The sequence below is a fragment of the Danio rerio genome, chromosome 17 (genome assembly GCF_049306965.1).
Source record: "Danio rerio strain Tuebingen ecotype United States chromosome 17, GRCz12tu, whole genome shotgun sequence".
NCBI lineage: Eukaryota > Metazoa > Chordata > Actinopteri > Cypriniformes > Danionidae > Danio > Danio rerio.
The window spans coordinates 14135354-14155433 of record NC_133192.1 but is presented as its reverse complement, the minus strand read 5'-3'; the positions used below and the strand labels follow the sequence as shown (position 1 = coordinate 14155433).

Genomic DNA, 20080 nt, shown 5'->3' with positions numbered 1-20080 from the left:
GGTCGAAGAGAACAAAATCGTCACTTCCTGATAAGCTGGCAACAAATATCAAAATTAAAACAGAATTTTCTGGGGTTGGAGAAACCACTGTGGGCATTCAAATAATAAATTACGTCCGCCTCAAGACGAAACCTAACGAATGCTCTAATATCTTGGAGGCTGCTCTTTGAGAAATAGTTCTAAACTAATTTGATGACGACAAGATTTTAGATTGAACAAAACACAATGTAAGTGCTGTCCCACTGCACAAATCTTTATAATCACATGACTTTTTTTAGTGCGCATCTTTGGTCGTAGTATACCTGTTTATTCCTTAATTGATTTTCTTTTTAGTTTAGTCTTTTTATTAATCAGGGATTGCCACAGTGTAATGAACCGTCAACTAGGAAAAAATAAACTCTGTAAATTCTGTCATTTGTTCTAGTTTTGAGTAGGAGTTTTCATTCAAAGATGCATAATAAATTTATGCGCAAAACTCTAATATCACATAAAGCAGTGGTTCTCAAACTTTTTTCATCAAGTACCACCTCAGAAAAAAAAATAGTTTCTCCGAGTACCACCAAAATGAGCATTATTGAAATACAGTAGCTTAGTAGGCCCAGTAAAGCAGCTACAACTCTGCACAGTTAAAAAAAACAAGGCGGAAATATAGGCTATATGTCATATAGCATATTATTTATATCATTTTTGGTAAATTTTGAAATGTGTGTAGCATGTACATGACATATTTCATTCCTTCTCGTACCACTAGAAGGAAGCCTGTGTACCACTAGTGGTACACGTACTACAGTTTGAAAACCACTGACATAAAGCATTTGTGAATAAAGCACAGTTTCTGTCCCATGGGTCACAGAGAACAAAACTGTCACTTTCTGATAAGCCTGCAGCAAATATCAAAATTAAAACAGAATTTTCTGGGGTAGGAGAAGCCTCTGTGGGCATTTAAATAATAAATTACGTGCGCCTCAGAAGACGAAACTTAATGAACGCTCTAGTTTCTTGGAGGCTGCTCCTTGGGAGATAATTATACCGAACTATTTTGATGACGACGGGATTTTAGATTAAACAAAACATACAATATAAGTGCCGGCCCATTGCATAAATTTTTATCATCACATGATCTGTTACGATAAAATCACGTTTTTTTATAGTTCGCATGTTTGAATGGATACGTTTCCACTGTAGTTTATGTAATGAAGTCTGCACTTCGCGTTAGCATTTTTTTATTCTAAGTTTGGTGCGTTAATCTTGTTAATATCATTCAGAAGGTCATGATTCACACTCATTAAATAATTCCTTTATATATCTTGTTTTACATTTTTATGTTTCAGACTGACGGAATTTCATCGGATCAGTTGACGAAGATATGAATAAGTGAATAATGATGATTCAGATGTTATTTTTCTGTACCATGGAGATAATGCTTTTACAAGTGGAGGACATATTTCTGGTGTTGTTAGCTATATTGAAATGAAAACGAGCAGAGAGAAACGTTTTTTTTAACTATTGAGTAGTCCTCTAATTAATTACGTGGTTGACTGGCATAAGAGGGTGGAGAGAGAACCCAGTAGGCACAGGACATCAACATGACGTCAGATTTAAACAGACGTTGCATTTTGGTTATTTTGCTATGCAAACTAAAAACAACCAAATATCAACGTCTTATGACGTTACCACTATGACGTTTATCAATGTTGGACTTTGGTTGCTGTAAACCTGACAAGAATTTCGTCAGAATTTGACGTTAATATGAGGTTGGCTTAAATTTTGGCTCGACGATGGATTTTGGTCACTTTTCAACACAATATAAAAACAACCAAATATCAATATCTGATGATGTTTCAGGTTGATGATGTGTGGGCGTTACCACTATGACGTTTATCAGACGATGGATTTTGGTTGCTATTCCTGACGAATAAATATCCGAATTTGACGTCAATATGACATTTGCTTAAAATGTTGGATTTTGGTCACTTTCCAACACAACCTAAAAACAACCAAATATTAATGTCTAATGATGTTACAGGTTAATGTTGTGTGGACGTTACCACTATGATATTTATCAGATGTTGAATTTTGGTTGCCGTATACCTGTCGAATAAATGTCAGTATTTGACGTCAATGTGACGTTGGCATAAAATGTTGGCTCGACATTAGATTTTGGTCTCTTTGGAACACAACCTAAAAACAACCCAATATCAACGTCTAATGATGTTACAGCTTGATGTTGTGTGGACGTTGAATTTTGGTTGCCGTATATCTGACGAATAAATGTAAGTATTTGACGTCAATATGATGTTGGTTTACGATGTTGGCTCGACAGTGGATTTTGGTCACTTTCCAACACAACCTAAAAACAACCAAATTTCAACGTCATTATTAGATCAGCTGACATTATGACCTAAATCCAACCTAATATTAACGTCTTATGACATTGTGCGCCTGCTGGGAAGATTCACGCACTGAGGAAGGCATTGTGCCAAAACGTCTGTTTTGTATCACCTAAGAATGTAAAATAAAGTTGTTTAACGAGTGCGAATTATGACCTTCTGCATCGTGGTTTATGCAAATTTTGCATAGAATATAGTTATATTTTCTAAAATATAACGTTTATCTTACTTATTTGTGCGAATAAGCTTTTTTTATGTGCATCTTAGCATTTCCATGAACTATTTTTTTGTCATATTCCAAAATGCAGGTGGATAGAAACAGTCATTGACTTCCTTTTTTCCCCCTATATTATGGAAGTCAGTGGTTACCAATTTCTAACATTGTTCAGAATATAATGTGTTCAACAGAAAAAAAAAAAAGAAACTTGAGGTTGAGTAAATACTGACGTAACTTTCATTTCTGAGTGATCCATCCCTTTAAATAAGTAACATGACGAATCAGACACTGCACCCTTTTCTAAGAATATCAGCATAATAGCCTCTTTCTAGGAAAACAAAATAAGAATTTCGTCAGAATTTGACGTTAATATGACGTTGGCTTAAAATGTTGGCTCGACGTTGGATTTTGATCACTTTTCAACACAATCTAAAAACAACCAAATATCAATATCTGATGTTTCAGGTTGATGATGTGTGGGCGTTACCACTATGACGTTTATCAGACGATGGATTTTGGTTGCTATTCCTGACGAATAAATATCCGAATTTGACGTTAATATGACATTGGCCTAAAATGTTGGATTTTGGTCACTTTCCAACACAACCTAAAAACAACCAAATATCAATGTCTAATGATGTTACAGGTTTATGTTGTGTGGACGTTACCACTATGATATTTATCAGATGTTGAATTTTGGCCGCCGTATACCTGACGAATAAATTTCAGTATTTGACGTCAATGTGACGTTGGCATAAAATGTTGGCTCGACGTTAGATTTTGGTCTCTTTGTAACACAACCTAAAAACAACCCAATATCAACGTCTAATGATGTTACAGCTTGATGTTGTGTGGACGTTGAATTTTGGTTGCCGTATACCTGACGAATAAATGTCAGTATTTGACGTCAATATGATGTTGGTTTAAGATGTTGGCTCGACAGTGGATTTTGGTCACTTTCCAACACAACCTAAAAACAACCAAATTTCAACGTCATTATTAGATCAGCTGACATTATGACCTAAATCCAACCTAATATTAACGTCTTATGACATTGTGCGCCTGCTGGGAAGATTCACGCACTGAGGAAGGCATTGTGCCAAAACGTCTGTTTTGTATCACCTAAGAATGTAAAATAAAGTTGTTTAACGAGTGCGAATTATGACCTTCTGCATCGTGGTTTATGCAAATTTTGCATATAGTAATATTTTAGAAAATATAACGTTTATCTTACTCGGTTGTGCGAATAAGCTTTTTTTATGTGCATCTTAGCATTTCCATTAACTATTTTTTATGTCATATTCCAAAATGCAGGTGGATAGAAACAGTCATTGACTTCCTTTTTTTCCCCTACATTATGGAAGTCAGTGGTTACCAATTTCTAACATTGTTCAGAATATAATGTTCAACAGAAAAAAAAAAAAAGAAACTTGAGGTTGAGCAAATACTGAGGTAACTTTCATTTCTGAGTGATCCATCCCTTTAAATAAGTAACATGACGAATCAGACACTGCACCCTTTTCTAAGAATATCAGCATAATGGCCTCTTTCTAGGAAAACAAAATAACTCATGTGGGAGAATTGGGAAAATGTACAACCCTGATAGAATTCTACATAAAGCTGCATTGTGTAACTCCAATACGTTCCTTATTCAGGGAACGTTCGGCATTGCCAATTATGTCTGAATGGCTCTTCCTGCTCAGGAAATTCCAGCGTACTCTCAGCTGACGGAAAACAGCGTACAAGCGCTTCAGCTGCGAACACTTCTCCCTCAGTGGCATAAAAGGATCTTCAACTTCCTCATTTCTCAATCACAACCACCCAACATTCATTTCCAAGGAAGTACAGCAAATAACAAAGCCAAAATCAGTTCACAAGTTGTTTCCTTTAATTTAAAATGCTTCCACAAGCTCCATATATATACACATGTACATGTTAATATATAAAAATAAATCTGTCTGTAATATGCACAATATTTTACATCAGAAACCCAGCCGCTGAGTTCGGCTGACAGTACAGTCCATCATAGAGAGCCGACAGGACGGTTTATGCGGCGTCTCTCCAGTGTTGCTCAAAAAAATTCGCCCTTGGCATCTGGGCCTCCTAACATTGGTCTCGTGTTTTCAGCCGCCTGATGTGCTGCCCGTGACCTCCGCTTGGATTCGATTCCTGCGTCCTCTGATGAGAACGTTCATCTCTTTTCATCTCCATTCGACACACAAGTCCTACTGCCCCATCACTTTAATATCATCATACAGCTGTCAAAACGAAGGAAGATAATTAGAAACATGTACATTTTTACAGAATTACACAAAGACTTTCAAAGGAATATGCAGACTTACGTCTTCCACCTCAGACTGACAGCGCTCTTCATAATCCTCGTCGCTATCCTCACTATCTTCTGAGTCACTCTCTGGAAGTTCCCTTAGGTGTGGCGACGTGAGCTCATACAGGACTTTTTGGATGTCAGCGTTCGACCGGCCGTAGGTCAGGTGATAAGGCGTGTGACCGCCGTATGTGACACTGTGAACACTGGCACCTTTTTCGATGAGAAGTTTGACCATGTCAAAGTTTTGGAGGTCCACGGCGAGGTGGAGAGCGGTTCGGCCGTTACACTGCTCCTGAAGGCAAACATAAACGTATTAGACATGCTGTTTGAAGTTTTAAATTAAGATTTGAGGCGCTACTTAAAGGGATAGTTCACCCAAAAGTAAATATTGTGTCTTTATTTACATCATTCATCAGTATTTTAGTAAGTTACTAGGGAACATTTTTGTTGAGCTTGTTTATTTAGTTGAACACAAGGGAAGATGTTTTGAAGAATGTGTTTTGAAGAAAAAACAGCCGTTGAGTTCCAGTGTTTTTTTGGTCCCACTATGGATGTTTTTTTTTTTCAACATTCTTCAAAATATCTTTAAAAAAACAAAAATGTTTTTGTCCCCCCACATTGACTTCCTTTGTATTTTTTTCCACTAAAATATAAGTAAATGGCACAAAAGAATTCTGGTCCAAACATGTTTGATTTTCTTTTATTCTGTGTAACTCAATGGAAGATTTATTAATGATTTTTTTTTTGGGGGGGGGGTGGGGGGGGCAGCCATTGACCTTCATAGAGTTTTTTGTTCCTACTATCGATGTAAAAAAAAAAAAAAAAAATTCCCAACATTCTTCAAAAAAAAAAAAAAAAAAAAGTGTCCTCCATTGACTTCTTAGTATTTTTCCACTCCAATAGAAGTGAATGGGGAACATAATATACAAACATATTTGAGTGTTTTTTTATTCTGTTGAACATGAAGGGAAATGTTTCGACAAATGTTGAAGGAATAAAAACATCTATTGGCTTCAATTGTATTTTTTGTTCCTGCTATGGATGTTTTTCCAACATTCTTTAAAATATCTAAAAAAAAAAAAATAAAAAAAAAAAACGTTTTTGTCCCCTCATTGACTTCTTAGCATTTTTTCCACTCCAATAGAAGTTAATGGGAAACATAAACATTTTGGTCCAAACTTGTTTTGAGTTTTTTTTATTCTGTGGAACCCAAAGAAAAATTTATTAAAGATTTTGGGGGGGAAATAGCCATTGACTTTCATAATAGGAACGAAATATAAAATGGATGGCAATTTTTTTTAACATTCTTCAAGATAACTACAACAGAAATTACTGGGGAGCATAAATTTTCAGTTCCAAACATGTTTAGGTGTTTTTATGCTGTTGAACACAAGGGAAGATGTATTGAAGAATGTTGAAGAGAAAAAAAAAACATTGACTTCCATAGTAGGTAAAAAAATATATGGATGTCAGTTTTTTCCAACATTCTTCAAAATATCTCAATTTTTTTTGTCCCACATTGACTTCCTTAATATTCTACCACTACAATTGAAGTGAATGGGACACATAAGCATTTTGGTCCAAACGTGTTTAGAGTTTTTTTTTTTTTTTCTGTTGAACACGAAGGAAGACATGAAGCATTGAAGATTGCTGGAGGGGAAAAAACAGCCATTGGCTTCAATAGTATTTTTGTGCCTATTATGGATGTCATGTTTTTTTCAACATTCTTTAAAATATCTCAAAAAGACATTTTCGTCCCTCATTGACTTCCTCAGTTTTTTCCCACTTCAACAGAAGTTAATGGGAAAGATAAGCTTTTAGTTCCAAACATATTTGAGTGTTTTTACTCTGTTGAACACAAGGGTGGGAAGGGAGGATGTTTTGAAGAATGTTGGGGGAATAAATCAGCCATTGAGTTCCTTAGTATTTTTTTATTCCAATTATGGATGTCAGTTTTTTTCAACATTCTTCAAAATATCTTAAATGAAACTCCTATAAAGTCTATAGCAACTCTATTGTGAGCAAACGGTGGGAATATTTTCGTTTTGGGTGAACTACTTTTAATATGCTTTGAATATTTTTTTTACCTGTGCATTTATATCTGCGCCGAGCTGGATGAGGCTTTCCAACAATGACAAGTAACCCTGGATGGCGACCACGTGTATGCATTTCTGACCTGGAAAGTAAAACCACATTCAAATCAGATCAAAGCTGGCCAAAGGGAAAAACAGACAAGTGAAACATTCACAGAAATCATTTTTACCATTATAGTTTGGTGTCTGGAGGATGGCTGAGAGGTGCTGCGAGCAGCCTTGTGTTAGGAGGCCGAAGCAGGCCAGAGATCCTTTCCTGCAGGCGATATGGAGTGCAGTATTACCATGGTCATCCACCAAAGATGCATCGCAGCCGGCTTTTAGTAACTGCTCCACTATGAGAGGCTGATCTGTGATGATGGCCAAATGCAGTGCAGTCTGAAATACCAACAGAGGAGGGAGGGCTTTAGTATTTCAAGTCATTAACTGGTTGATGTGTATATGAAAAATCTCAAATCTCACTGATGTACCTGTCTCTGGTTGTTTTGTATATTGAGGAAAGGGTCTCTTCGGGATAACGCAATCATTTTTAGTGCAGCATCTGTGGCCTCGTGGATAATGGCGAGATGTAGATACCTTTAAAAGATAAAGATATGCATGGTTAAGCAACTGTGAGAGCATTTTTATCTGTGAAACAAAGCTTTTTTTGGTGTGCAGAGAACTGTATTTTTTCCTAGTAGGGACATGCGTGTCTGAGTGGCTGGCAAAATGCCCGGGACTTTCCGAGTTCGCGCAGACACGCCTACATTGACGTCAAGCCAACATAGAGGCCTCGCCCACAGCGACGCGGCGCCAGAGAACAGTCCGTACCGATGCGGCGTTTCTGTTTACATAAAGCCCATTATTACCGTAGGGTGCCTGCGCATGCGCGCTGCTGTTTGCGAATGGAATGCTTTAAGTTCATAAACTTGTAATCGTTTTTGCAGAGATTATATATACTTTCAGCGCAATCATATATAAATATGTACATGAACCTATAATTAATTACATATACATATTTTGCAATGCAAAAGTAAACATTTTACTGCTTTCACGATTAAAATCGCCTTAATACTGTAGTAGAACTCTCATAAATTTATGTATTATACTTATATCTTACATGCATTATGCTTAGAACTAATTAAAAAGCGAAAAATTTGGATATAAATACATAAATACGCTTCTCTGCAACCAAAAAAATGACTTTCAAGAAGCCTACGTCAAATTGCAGATGCACGTTAATGCTTTTGCATCAAGTACAAATATTATAAGAGGTCAGCGGACTTACGTGTCTCCGTCCTCGGTGAGCTCTTTCTTCCAGGGCTCGTCCGTCGGCCCGACAAAGTCCGTGATTCTGCATTCCTCAAGCGACGGAAGATTGTCCTCTTTTAACGAATCCAACCCGCTGTCCAAACGCTCGTCGGTGTTTGAGAGCAATTTCCCAGATTTGGGGCCGCGACCGTCGTCATTATAATCCGTTTGGTTGGCAGTGGTGCCTCGGTAAAGCTCCATGTTTCACGGTCTGCAGTTTGTGTCTGGACTATGAAGCTTTTCTGAGAGTTAAAAGAGACGAAAAAGGAGGCGGGGCTTCGGCGAAGGTGGGGGATTTCCAGTGATTATTAGCGTGTGAATGGACTGGAGGGAGTTTGGGGATTTTTTTCTCTGCTTTATTAAATCTATCAGAAGTCCGTATGTATGTAATACTGAAAGCTTATTCCAGAATTCCAATAGGGGCTGGCTGAAATGGGGGAAAAAAAACATAAACATTTTGGGTCAGAAAAGAAAACGTGTATACCTACGCACCAACATTGCAAAGTAGTGGCTTGCAAAAAGTCCCATCTTGAAACATTTCAAAATGTTGTGCTGAAAGACCAGGCATGCAGATTGTTCTGTAATTCTGATGTTGCAACATGCACACAAAATGTACATTAAAATATATACGCAGGTAACCCTTAAAATATGTGCTTAGAGCTAAATATTAAAAAATATATCAAGCACAATATGTAAATTAATATATATATATTTTGCATTTGTAATTTACACATTGTGCAAGATATATTTTAAATATTTAGTTCTAAGTAGGGTTAATTTTATGTACATAGAATTCATATGATTAACTAATTTAAATATATAAATAATGTTTAATGAAAATAGTGTAAGATACTGAATCATACATTCCATAGTTTGCAGGTGGTTTCTTTAATTGCAACATGTGCACAAAACATAACAATGCATGACATATGACTCATAACCATACCTTCATTTTGCATTCTAAACATTGCTTTAAATATATATATATATTTTTTTAAAACAATGTTTAGAATGCAAAATATATATATTAAACAGTTTGATTATAAAACATTTATTCTTTTCAATAATTGTAAAAATATATTCTTAGGAAAAATTTTGCAATATATTTTCGTATATATAATAATTTCAGGTGGTTGACAATTATTTACATTGATATTTATATTTCTTTGGCATGCAAATGTGCAGTATATACATACATACACACACACACACACACACACACATATATATATATATATATATATATAGACTACCGGTCAAAAGTTTGGGGTCAGCAGGATTTTTGAATTTTTTAAAACAAGCTTCTCCTGTTCACCAATGCTGCATTTATTTAATCAAGTATACAGTACACTGTAAAATTGTTATTATTGTTAATTAAAAACACACACACACACACACACAAACATATGTGTGTGTGTGTGTGTGTGTGTGTGTGTGTGTATAACAGTCTTAGCTCTACTTCAGGTCTTACCTTGTTCCAGCCACGCTGCAGACTTAAGACCATAAGTGGTAGAGCTTTTTCATACCGTGTGCCAAAATTATGAATTGCATTACCCATTACCATCAAGAATGCCATTTCTCTGGACATGCTTTAAACTTATTTAGACTCTCCTCTTTAGCAGTGTTTTAATGCAAGATTTATTGTTTCTTCCTTAGTGTTATGTTTTCCTATCTATTGTTTCACTGTTTTATTGTTTTTGCCTTGTAGCACTCTGAGTTTGAGAAAAGTACATTACAAATAAAATTTATTATTATTACTATTACTATTATTATTATTATTATTATTTTAAGTACAACCCTCACAAATCTCTCTTTTAAATTAATAATATTTTAATAGGAAGCTATAGCACTTTATATTTGTGCATATACATTATTAGTCAGTGCTAAAGCCAAATCTGGAGATTATCTAACGAAATAACTTACGATAACAGTCCAAAAACCAGTACAGCCAAATTTATGTTATAGAAAAATATTAAATACAAATTTTTAAAAAGAGGAAAAATCAAAAGCAAAAAAAAAAAAAATTTGTTGAAATTTTGTAGGTTGTAAATTTTACAATATTTTGCTTGAATTTAATTGTATTATCTTTCAATTTCTAAACATGTTTGGTGACTACAATATTATTTTAATAAATATATCTGTTTAATAAATCTGTTTAATTGAAATGCACCAAAATACATTGCCTATATATATATATATATATATATATATATATATATATATATATATATATATATATATATATATATATATATATATATAATAATCCAGGAAGTAGACTGAATGGTGCCAACTTCTCAGTGCTTCCTCATAATGTGACAGGGAAACTCCTCTGTGTAGTTGTGTTGTGTGATTTTGCCCACAGAGGCATTTACTCAAAGGACGCAAAGAATGTGCTGTTTTTTTTTTTTTCTCAAGACGCAAGTGTAAACTCCAGGACAACCTGTTCTCAAAAACACAACAACACAAAAGCCATAGTAACAGTAAGCGTGTCTGAAAAGCCTCAGGGCAGAGGGTGTTCACTGAAACACCACCGGCAAACGCTTTTACTACTGTAAACTAATCTCAGCCTGACCTACAAACAGGCTTTTGTCTCTGATACAATCTAATTAATTCATGTAAGATAAGACCACGAGTAGATTGTGTAGAAGAAAAGAACAAAATGACCTACTAATCACAACAATGCATTCGCTCTGCAATGCTATCAGGAAGTCCCATCGCGTTCAACTGATCAAATACTGGAAAGTCTGAAAATGTTTTTGTTTGCATTATGTGATTGGAGTGGATGGGACGTCCTGTCCTGCTTCTCACACAGACGTGACGAAGGCTCTCCTCAGCACGTTTGGGAGAATAGTGGGTTGACCATCAGTCTTTTGCTGAGGCAGAAACATACACACACACACACACTTCCTCAAGTGAGTTCACCGGCAGCCAAACAGCAGGAACAGCACCATAACTTGAAAATGTGATCTCTCAATCATCAATTATAATGCGTCACATACTGACCAAGACAAATTTGAAATCTTTTAGTGTTTAATTTCTGAAATGTTCACAGTATTTCCTATATTTTTTAGTCTGGAGAAAGTCTTTTTTCCTTTGGCTGGAATAAAAGCAGTTAAAAAAATCCCCCGATTGGTTAAAGAACAAGCTGTTGTCCAGTGACTTGCCTAATTATCATAACTTGACCAAATGAACATAGTAAGGCCTTTAAATTGCACTTTGAGCTGAATAATAATCTTGCAAAAAAATACAGTTAAACATTATTTACTGCTATGATGGCAAAAAAAACAAAAACTTTTTACCCCCCCCCCCCACCCTTATGCCATATACAATGATGTTAAAACTGTTTTAAAAATAATGTACACACCTGTAAAGTTGTATCAGAATTTGTGTGCCAATGTTTAACAATTTAATTGAAAGTAGGTAAAAACAAAACAAATGACTAATTAAAACTATTGTCAAAAATGTGTTGAAAAATTTTATGTAACGTAAGCTATTTTTAAAAAGATAAATATAATGTAAAAAACTGTACATTATTTCATATTACCTAAGCTTTTTATATTATTGGACAATGCATATTGATGTTTCACAATGTTTTTACACTACATTGTTTAAATCTAAGCTTAGTTTACAATGTTCAGAGTGCTCTACTTGCATTAAATCTAAATCCCAAATAGAAATGAGAACAGACTGTTCAGATTTAATTAATGTCAATTTTCCTGTTATTAATGCACTTAACAGATTTCATTCATTCATTTTCCTTCTGCTTAGTCCCTGGTTTATCAGGGGTTAACACAGCGGAATGGACCGCCAATTACTTGAAAGATTTATGTAGTTTTAATGTTAGATGGTTTGTGTAATGTGTTTTATGATTGGTAAAATAATTTCTAATGGCATCTTTAGTGTTTTTTTAACTAATTAAACTGCCTTGTCCCAATAGGTGGATTTAGAGGTTTTTGCAAAAAAAGCACAAGTGGATTTAGCTGGTTTTGATGCAAAGAAAATATACCTTGTTAAAAACTACAGAACTGTCTAAAGTAACATTTTTATTAACGTTTTTTTTTTTTTTTTTTACTAGCTAATAACCTTATTATTACAAATAAAATGAAACTTCTAAACCTAATTAGAGGAGCCTGACAGCTCATTTACAAAAAAAGAGGTCTGATGGATTTAGAGGGTTTAGCATCTGAACTCTTCATATAATTTATTTATATCTTTTTATAGCAAAACACAAAGAAAAGTAGTCAGTGTAAAGTTTCTTTAGCAGTGTAAATTTATTGTCCTCTCAATATATATATATATATATATATATATATATATATATAGATAGATAGATAGATAGATAGATAGATAGATAGATAGATAGATAGATAGATAGATAGATAGATAGATAGATATCATGTTTTTACTGACTAAAAATGTATTGTGTAAATATAAACAAAAGTTGATGGCTTCAACACACATAAAAAAAATGGGACAGATGAAAATTTAACACAGTGTGACGTGTAAATGTTCAAATTAATAATTCATCAGAAATGAACAGTCATTATTTACTCATCCTCCATCATCCGTTCTAATCATATATGAGTTTCTTTCTACTGTATTGCAACACAACTAACGTTATATTACAAAATATGCCTCCCACTTGTTCCTTCATTGTTGTTTTCTAGTAAGGTGTACCTAAAAAAGTGGCCGTTTTTTGTGCTACTGTTTTATCAAATTAAAATGTACCATGAGACCTTTATCAAATTTCATTTGTATCTGTAACAACTGTATTCCAAAATATTCATCCCACTTTGCAAAAAAAAAACTTGTTCCTTCATTGTTGTTTTCAGACCTGAATTGTCAGCCTAGACAAAAAGGCCACCTACAGCAGATCCCTGTGCTTTGTCTGGACGATGTTTGCGTGTGAGTCAAAGAGAAAAGTCTGTGAGGTAAGATAATGCAGGAATGCACCGGCCCTTTAAAACCAACAGAGTTCATGCTCTCCAGCTTAAACTGCTCATAAGCATTACATAACTAACCTGCACTACTGCACCTTCAGCTGAGCATCCCGGGCATTCACTTTCCATTTAATCTGATGTCGCAGTGATTTTGATGTCTTAATTAAAAAGTCCCTTCTAGGGTGTTTCTAAGGAAAGATGGAGGAAACCTGAAATAAGAGTAAACAGATAAGCAATGAATCCCATTTTCAGTTTTGAAACGTCACAGCGGCCTCGCCTCCAATATACACTACTGGTAAAAAGTTTGGGAAATTCCTCACAGGAGTACATTTACTTAATCAAGCAGTAAACACAGAAATATTGCAAAACAGGTCGTGTTACGCATGTTACCATGTTTACCTTGAGGTAAATAGGCGCTGCATCGGACGTGATGACTTGCGTTCCCAAGTGTCATGATCATTTCCGTCGCAGTGTGAGCTTCCTCGTACGGGAACATTATTTGCATTAAAAATATATAGATTTCATGTTTTACATCGTTATTCCTTAGATTCAAAGTTGAATTTACTCCAGTCTTTGATATCACACTGACATAATGAAAATAAAATGCTGATTTACTGTTCTGTTATGGTAGGTTTTTTGTTGTTGTTATGATCAATTATTATTGAGATTCATTCATTCATTTTCCTTCGGCTTAGTCCCTTTATTCATCAGGGTTCGCCACAGTGGAATGAACCGCCAACTTATCTTTTACACAGCAGATGCCCTTCCAGCTGCCACACTCCTCATTCACACGTATACACTATGGCCAGTTTAGTTTATTTAATTCATTTATAGCACATCGGACTGTGGTGAAGAACATGCAAACTCGACATAGAAATGCCAACTGGCCCAGCCGGGATTCAAACCAGTGACCTTCTTGCTGTGAGGCATCAGTGCTAACCACTGAGCCACTGTGTCACCCCTATTATCGATTCTCATTCATTACTAATGACTCTTATAATTATCAATGTTAAAAACCTTTTTTTTCTGCCTGATAATTTGTGGAAAATGTGATCTGTTTAATTTTTTTTTACAGTTTTTTGGTAAATAGAAAGTTAAATATTACAGTATTTAATTTAAATTAAATCATTTAACATTAAAAATGTATTTTCTGTGACTTTTGCATGTGTCCTCGATAAATGATGCAAGTTAAATATGTCTATGTTTTAATTTGTTCCATTATTGAATATTAGGGATTATTTATTTCTCTGTGGGGAGGGTGTTGGTGTGTCTGTGGAATGGATTTTGTCCTAGTTTATGTATTATTAATAGCTGTTTTGTAACTAAAAGACATAATCAATCTGCTTTCTTAATTTCCCAAGCAAAACACTCTCCTTAGGGAAACAAATAAAGATAAGGATAAGATAAAAGTATTTATATGTTTAATGGCACTTGTGAATATCAAAGTTCACACAAAAATATAAAACAGCCGGGCGGTTTTCACCAATGATAATTCTACTAATAATAACAATATTAATAATAATAACAAATGTTAATAATAATAATTTCAAGTGTCATTATTATCATAGCGGCGACGCGGTGGCTGTATTAATGCACAAAGTATTAACACAAATTCAGACACAAACTATATCCAAGACCATTACAATAATTGCAAAAAGACACATCCAGTAATAATAATAAAACACAAACATAACAAGTGAAAATAAATGAAATTAAATATAGGCGACACGGTAGCACAGTGGGTAGCACTGTTGCCACATAGCAAGAAGGTCGCTGGTTCAAGTCCCGACTGTGTCAGGTGGTATTTCTGTGTGGAGTTTGCATGTTCTCCCTGTGTTCGTGTGGGTTTTCTCCAGGTGCTCCGGTTTCCCCCACAGTCCAAAGACATGTAGTACAGGTGAACTAAATAACCTTAATTGGCTGTAGTGTATGAGTGTGAATGAGTGTGTAAGGGGGTTTCCCAGTACTAGGTTGCAGCTGGAAGGGCATCTGCTGCGTAAAACATATGCTGAATAAGTTGGCGGTTCATTCCGCTGTGGCGACCCCAGATTAATAAAGGGACCAAGGCGAAGGAAAGTGAATGAACTATTATCGCATGATTTCTGAAGTGACACTAAAGACTGGTGTGATGATGCTAAAAATACAGCTTTAAAATACAAAAGTAACTTCACATTTCATTTGAGATTTTTTTTCTTTGATTGGTAAATGGCTATTTTATTTGTAAACATATTTAACTGTATTTTTACTGTACTGATAAAATAAAGCAGCCCTGGTGAAAAGAACAGCCTTCTTTTAAAAGCATGAAAATCTTCCTGATCCCAAGCTTTTGTCCATTATCTGAGAGAAACCCAGGCGGTGTGTGTTTGTACAGGGTGGCGCACACACACACACACACACACACACACACACACACACACGCACACACACGCACACGCGCACACACACACCTCTGTATCTAAACATGCTGTATCATTCAGAGTGAGTCAACAGAGGTGTGTGTGTCAGGACGTGTTTCATGTGAGCAGTTTCAAATAAAATGACATTACGCTTACGCATGAGTGAAAATGCCACATTTTTTCAGCCTGACAAACTGGGAAAGTCACTGGAATGATTCACATAGATGACTGTACATTTCAATATCAAAGCCAAAAATTACACTAAATTATTGACATGCATTTGTACAGGTTTTGAGGCCAGGAAGATTCATTCATTCATTTCACTTCAGCTTGGCCCCTCCCTTTATTCATCAGGGGACGCCACAGTGGAATGAACTGCCAACTTATCCAGCATATGTTTTACGCAGCGGATGCCCTTCCAGCTGCAACCCATCACTGAGAAACTCATTCACACACATACACTTTGGACAATTTAGCCTACCCAATTCACCTATATAGTGCATGTCTTTAGACTGTGGGGGAAACCGGAGCACCCGGAGGAAACCCACAAGAACATCGGGAGAACATGCAAACATTTTTGTTAAAATATAATAATAATAATAATAATTATACTTGTTCTCCCGATGTTCTTGTGGGTTTCCTCCGGGTTCTCACAGTCCAAAGACGCACTAATGGTGAATTGGGTAGGCTAAATTGACCATTGAGTGTTTATGGATGTTTCCCAGAGATGGGCTGCAGCTGGAAGGGCATCCGCTGCGTAAAGCACATGCTGGATAAGTTGGCGGTTTATTCCACTGTGGCGACCCTAGATTAATAAGTGTAAATGAATGAACAAAAAAACTAACTAAGAACCCTAATTATCTGACTAAGACAAGATGGATTGACATAAAGTGCATCCCAAAACAATTATAGTTCATCCCAGAAAAATACAATGTCCTCCAATTTCTCGTCTTCATGTGGTTCTACTCTTTATATGAATTTCTTTCTTGTTGAACACTAAAGAAGATATTTTAAAGAATGTTGGGGGAAATCCAATCATTGACTTCCATAGTAGGAACACGGCAGCTTTTCTTCAGCATTTTTGGCAAATCTTCCTTTGCGTGACTTTTCAAAACTGAAAATGAGGTTCATTATTAACCTGTTAATCTTCATATCAGGTTTCCCTCATCTCTGCCTTAACACATGTAATGTTTGAAGATTAATTGGGAATTCACTGACGGGACTTTTAGTCAAGTCATCACAGTCTTTCCAGTTTATTTGGGGAATCCAGTCCATGAATCACACTGAACTGATTGAATGAAAAGCGAATGCCCGGGATGCTCAGCTGAAGGTGCAGTAGTGCAGGTTAGTTATGTAATGCTTATGAGCAGTTTAAGCTGGAGAGCATGAACTCTGTTGGTTTTAAAGGGCCGGTGCATTCCTGCATTCTCTTACCTCACAGACTTTTCTCTTTGACTCACACGCAAACATCGTCCAGACAAAGCACAGGGATCTGCTGTAGGTGGCCTTTTTGTCTAGGCTGACAATTCAGGTCTGAAAACAACAATGAAGGAACGAATGAACTTTTTTTTGCAAAGTGGGATGAATATTTTGGAATACAGTTGTTACAGATACAAATGAAATTTGATAAAGGTCTCATGGTACGTTTTAATTTGATAAAACAGTAGCACAAAAACGGCCACTTTATTAGGTACACCTTACTAGAACTGAGTTGGACAACTTTTTGTCTTCAGAACTGCCTTGATCCTTTGTGTCATAGATTCAGCAAGGTGCTGGAAATATACCTCAGAGATTTTGGTCCATATTGACATGATAGCATCACGCAGTTGCTGCAGATTTGATGGCTGCACATCCATGATGAGAATCTCCTGTTCCACCACAAAGGTGCTCTATTGGAATGAGGTCTGGTGACTGTGGAGGCCATTTGAGTAGAGTGAACTAATTTTCATGTGCATTAATTCTGAGACGATTCTCTCTTATTGACATGCCGCATTATCCTGCTGAAAGTAGCCATCAGAAAATTGGTACACTGTGTTCATAAAGGGATGGACATGTTCAGCAACAACAATCAGGCAGACTGTGGTGTGGACATGATGCTCAATTGGTGCTAATGTGCCAAAAGTGTGCCAAGAAAATACATTTAAAAGGGATTTGAACATAAATTTGGCAAAGGTATGAATCATTTTGGGCTTGACTTGATGCATATTATCTTGAGACAGACAGACAGACAGACAGACAGATAGACAGATAGACAGATAGATAGACAGATAGATAGATAGATAGATAGATAGATAGATAGATAGATAGATAGATAGATAGATAGATAGATAGATAGATAGATAGATAGATAGATAGATAGATAGATAATGAAGAGCAATATATGCAAATAAATTCCTCCAAAATTTTATGTGACTTTTCTTTCTTTTATCTGGGAATACAAATGTTATTATTCAGTTACTGAAATTGCTTATTTTCATTTCAAGTCAAATTTCTGAACTTTAACATCCATCAATAGTAAAATCAATAGTATCTAGATGCAGCCTTTATGGTGCAAGCTGAGACTGCATCACTCAGCGATGCAATGTCAGACACAATGCACTCAAATGGAGCTAGTGACGTCACTGTGACGGGTAGGGTTAGGGGTGGGGTTAGGTGAGCCCATTAAAAAGCATTGGATGCAGCCCAGATTGCACTGCACCAGGTCTGCAGCCAGACCCCTCTCTGAAAAAATACCACTCATTTAAAAGAAAAGAAAATAGACTTACTTAGAGGTTTTTCTATCTGAACTCTTCACGAAAACGCAAGATATTTTAAAATGAGTAGCAGTAGAAGATGTTCTGAATTGAGCAGCAGATGAAAGCTGTGAGGTGTTTTCTACACACTAGATTAGTGCAGAAGTTTCCGCTCTCTACCGCCCTCTAGTGGAGAAATATGTGACTGCGATACGTGTAGACAGACATCACTTGATCACGCATTTAACTCATCTAAAGAAAACTGCTGCAGTTTGTATTGCAGTATTTAAAGTCAGTTATTATTATTTTTATTATGTTCGGCGACGCAGTGGCGCAGTAGGTAGTGCTGTCGCCTCACAGCAAGAAGGTCGCTGGTTCAGTTGCCATATCTGTGACTGTGTGGAGTTTGCATGTTCTCCCTGCGTTTGCCCCACAGTCCAAAGACAGGCGGTACAGGTGAATTGGGTAAGCTAAATTGCCCATAGTGTACATATGTGTGTGAATGAGTGTGTATGGGTTTCCCAGTGATGGGTTGCAGCTGGAAGGGCATCCGCCGCGTAAAACATGCTGGATAAGTTGGTGGTTAATTCCGCTGTGGCGACCCCAGATTAAAAAAAGAGACTTAAGCTAAAAAGACAATGAATGAACGAATTATTATGTTCTTTAATTTGTTTTAGTCAGATTGATTGGTTGATCTCTTTTCAGAAATAAGTGTTGGCAATGAGCAATAATGCGGGGTGTTTTAAACATTTTGTTTAGAAAAAGAAGAAAGGAAGAAAGAAAAGATTGAGAGTGTAAAAGAAAGAAATAAAGAAAAAGGAGATGCAATTAGAGAACGATGGAACCATTAAAATAGGTTAATAAATGTATTAAATAAGGTTAAAGTAATAGAGAAAAAAAGAACAAAAAATAAGTATGAAAGAAAGAATGATAGAAGGGAAAGAAAGAAAGAAAGTAAGAAAGAAAGAAAGAAGGTAAAGAAAGAATAAAAGAAGCGAAAGAAATAAGGTGCCAAAGAAAAGATCTACGAGAGAAAGATGGAACCATTAAAATAATTTCATAAACTTCTTAATTTGTTCACTGTAAAACATTTCACTTGGTTAAACTTACAAACTCAATTTCACCAGCTGCCTTGAAAAAGTGAGTCCGCTTAACTTAAAGAGATTCTTTGTTTCAACTTCCGATGTTGAGTTCTAGTTAAATTTATTGTGAAAAAAGAAAGTACAAAAAAGAAAGTGCAGAAAATAAATGAATTGCTTAAGAAAGCGAGAGCAATAGAAAGACAGAGAGAGCAAAAGAAAAGTATTAAGCGGAGTTAGTGTAAACCTCCAGCAGATGGCGACAGACTGCAGTAAACCGCAGACTCAGAACTTCTACACCTCATCGTTACATTTATTACATTACAGACGTCAATCAATAACGCCAAAACGTCAAATTTAGTATTAAAGCCTGTTGTACTGTGTCATTCTTGTATAAAACAGTAATACAATTCAAAGTAAATGTATTATGTGGGTGTTTTGTAAACATTTTGTTTAGAAACAGAAAAATAAAAAAGATAGAAAGTGCAAAAGAAAGAATGAAAGAAAAGAGGAGTATACCGAGATAAAGATGGAACCATTAAAAAAAAGTTAATTTAAAGTTTAAATTTAAAGTTAATTTTTTAAATAATTAAATAATGTAATAGAGATAA

General features: G+C 35.7%; 1 protein-coding gene across 1 annotated transcript; it reads right to left on the bottom strand.

The window, feature by feature from the left end:
- Positions 1 to 4473: 4473 nt before the first annotated feature.
- Positions 4474 to 8545, bottom strand: nfkbiab (nuclear factor of kappa light polypeptide gene enhancer in B-cells inhibitor, alpha b). Its single transcript, NM_199629.1, is given in 6 exon segments — positions 4474 to 4865; positions 4950 to 5228; positions 7024 to 7112; positions 7200 to 7407; positions 7500 to 7605; positions 8297 to 8545. Coding segments are annotated over 6 exon segments (939 nt in total). The 5' UTR covers positions 8521 to 8545; the 3' UTR covers positions 4474 to 4832.
- Between the last annotated feature and the right edge of the window lie 11535 nt (positions 8546 to 20080).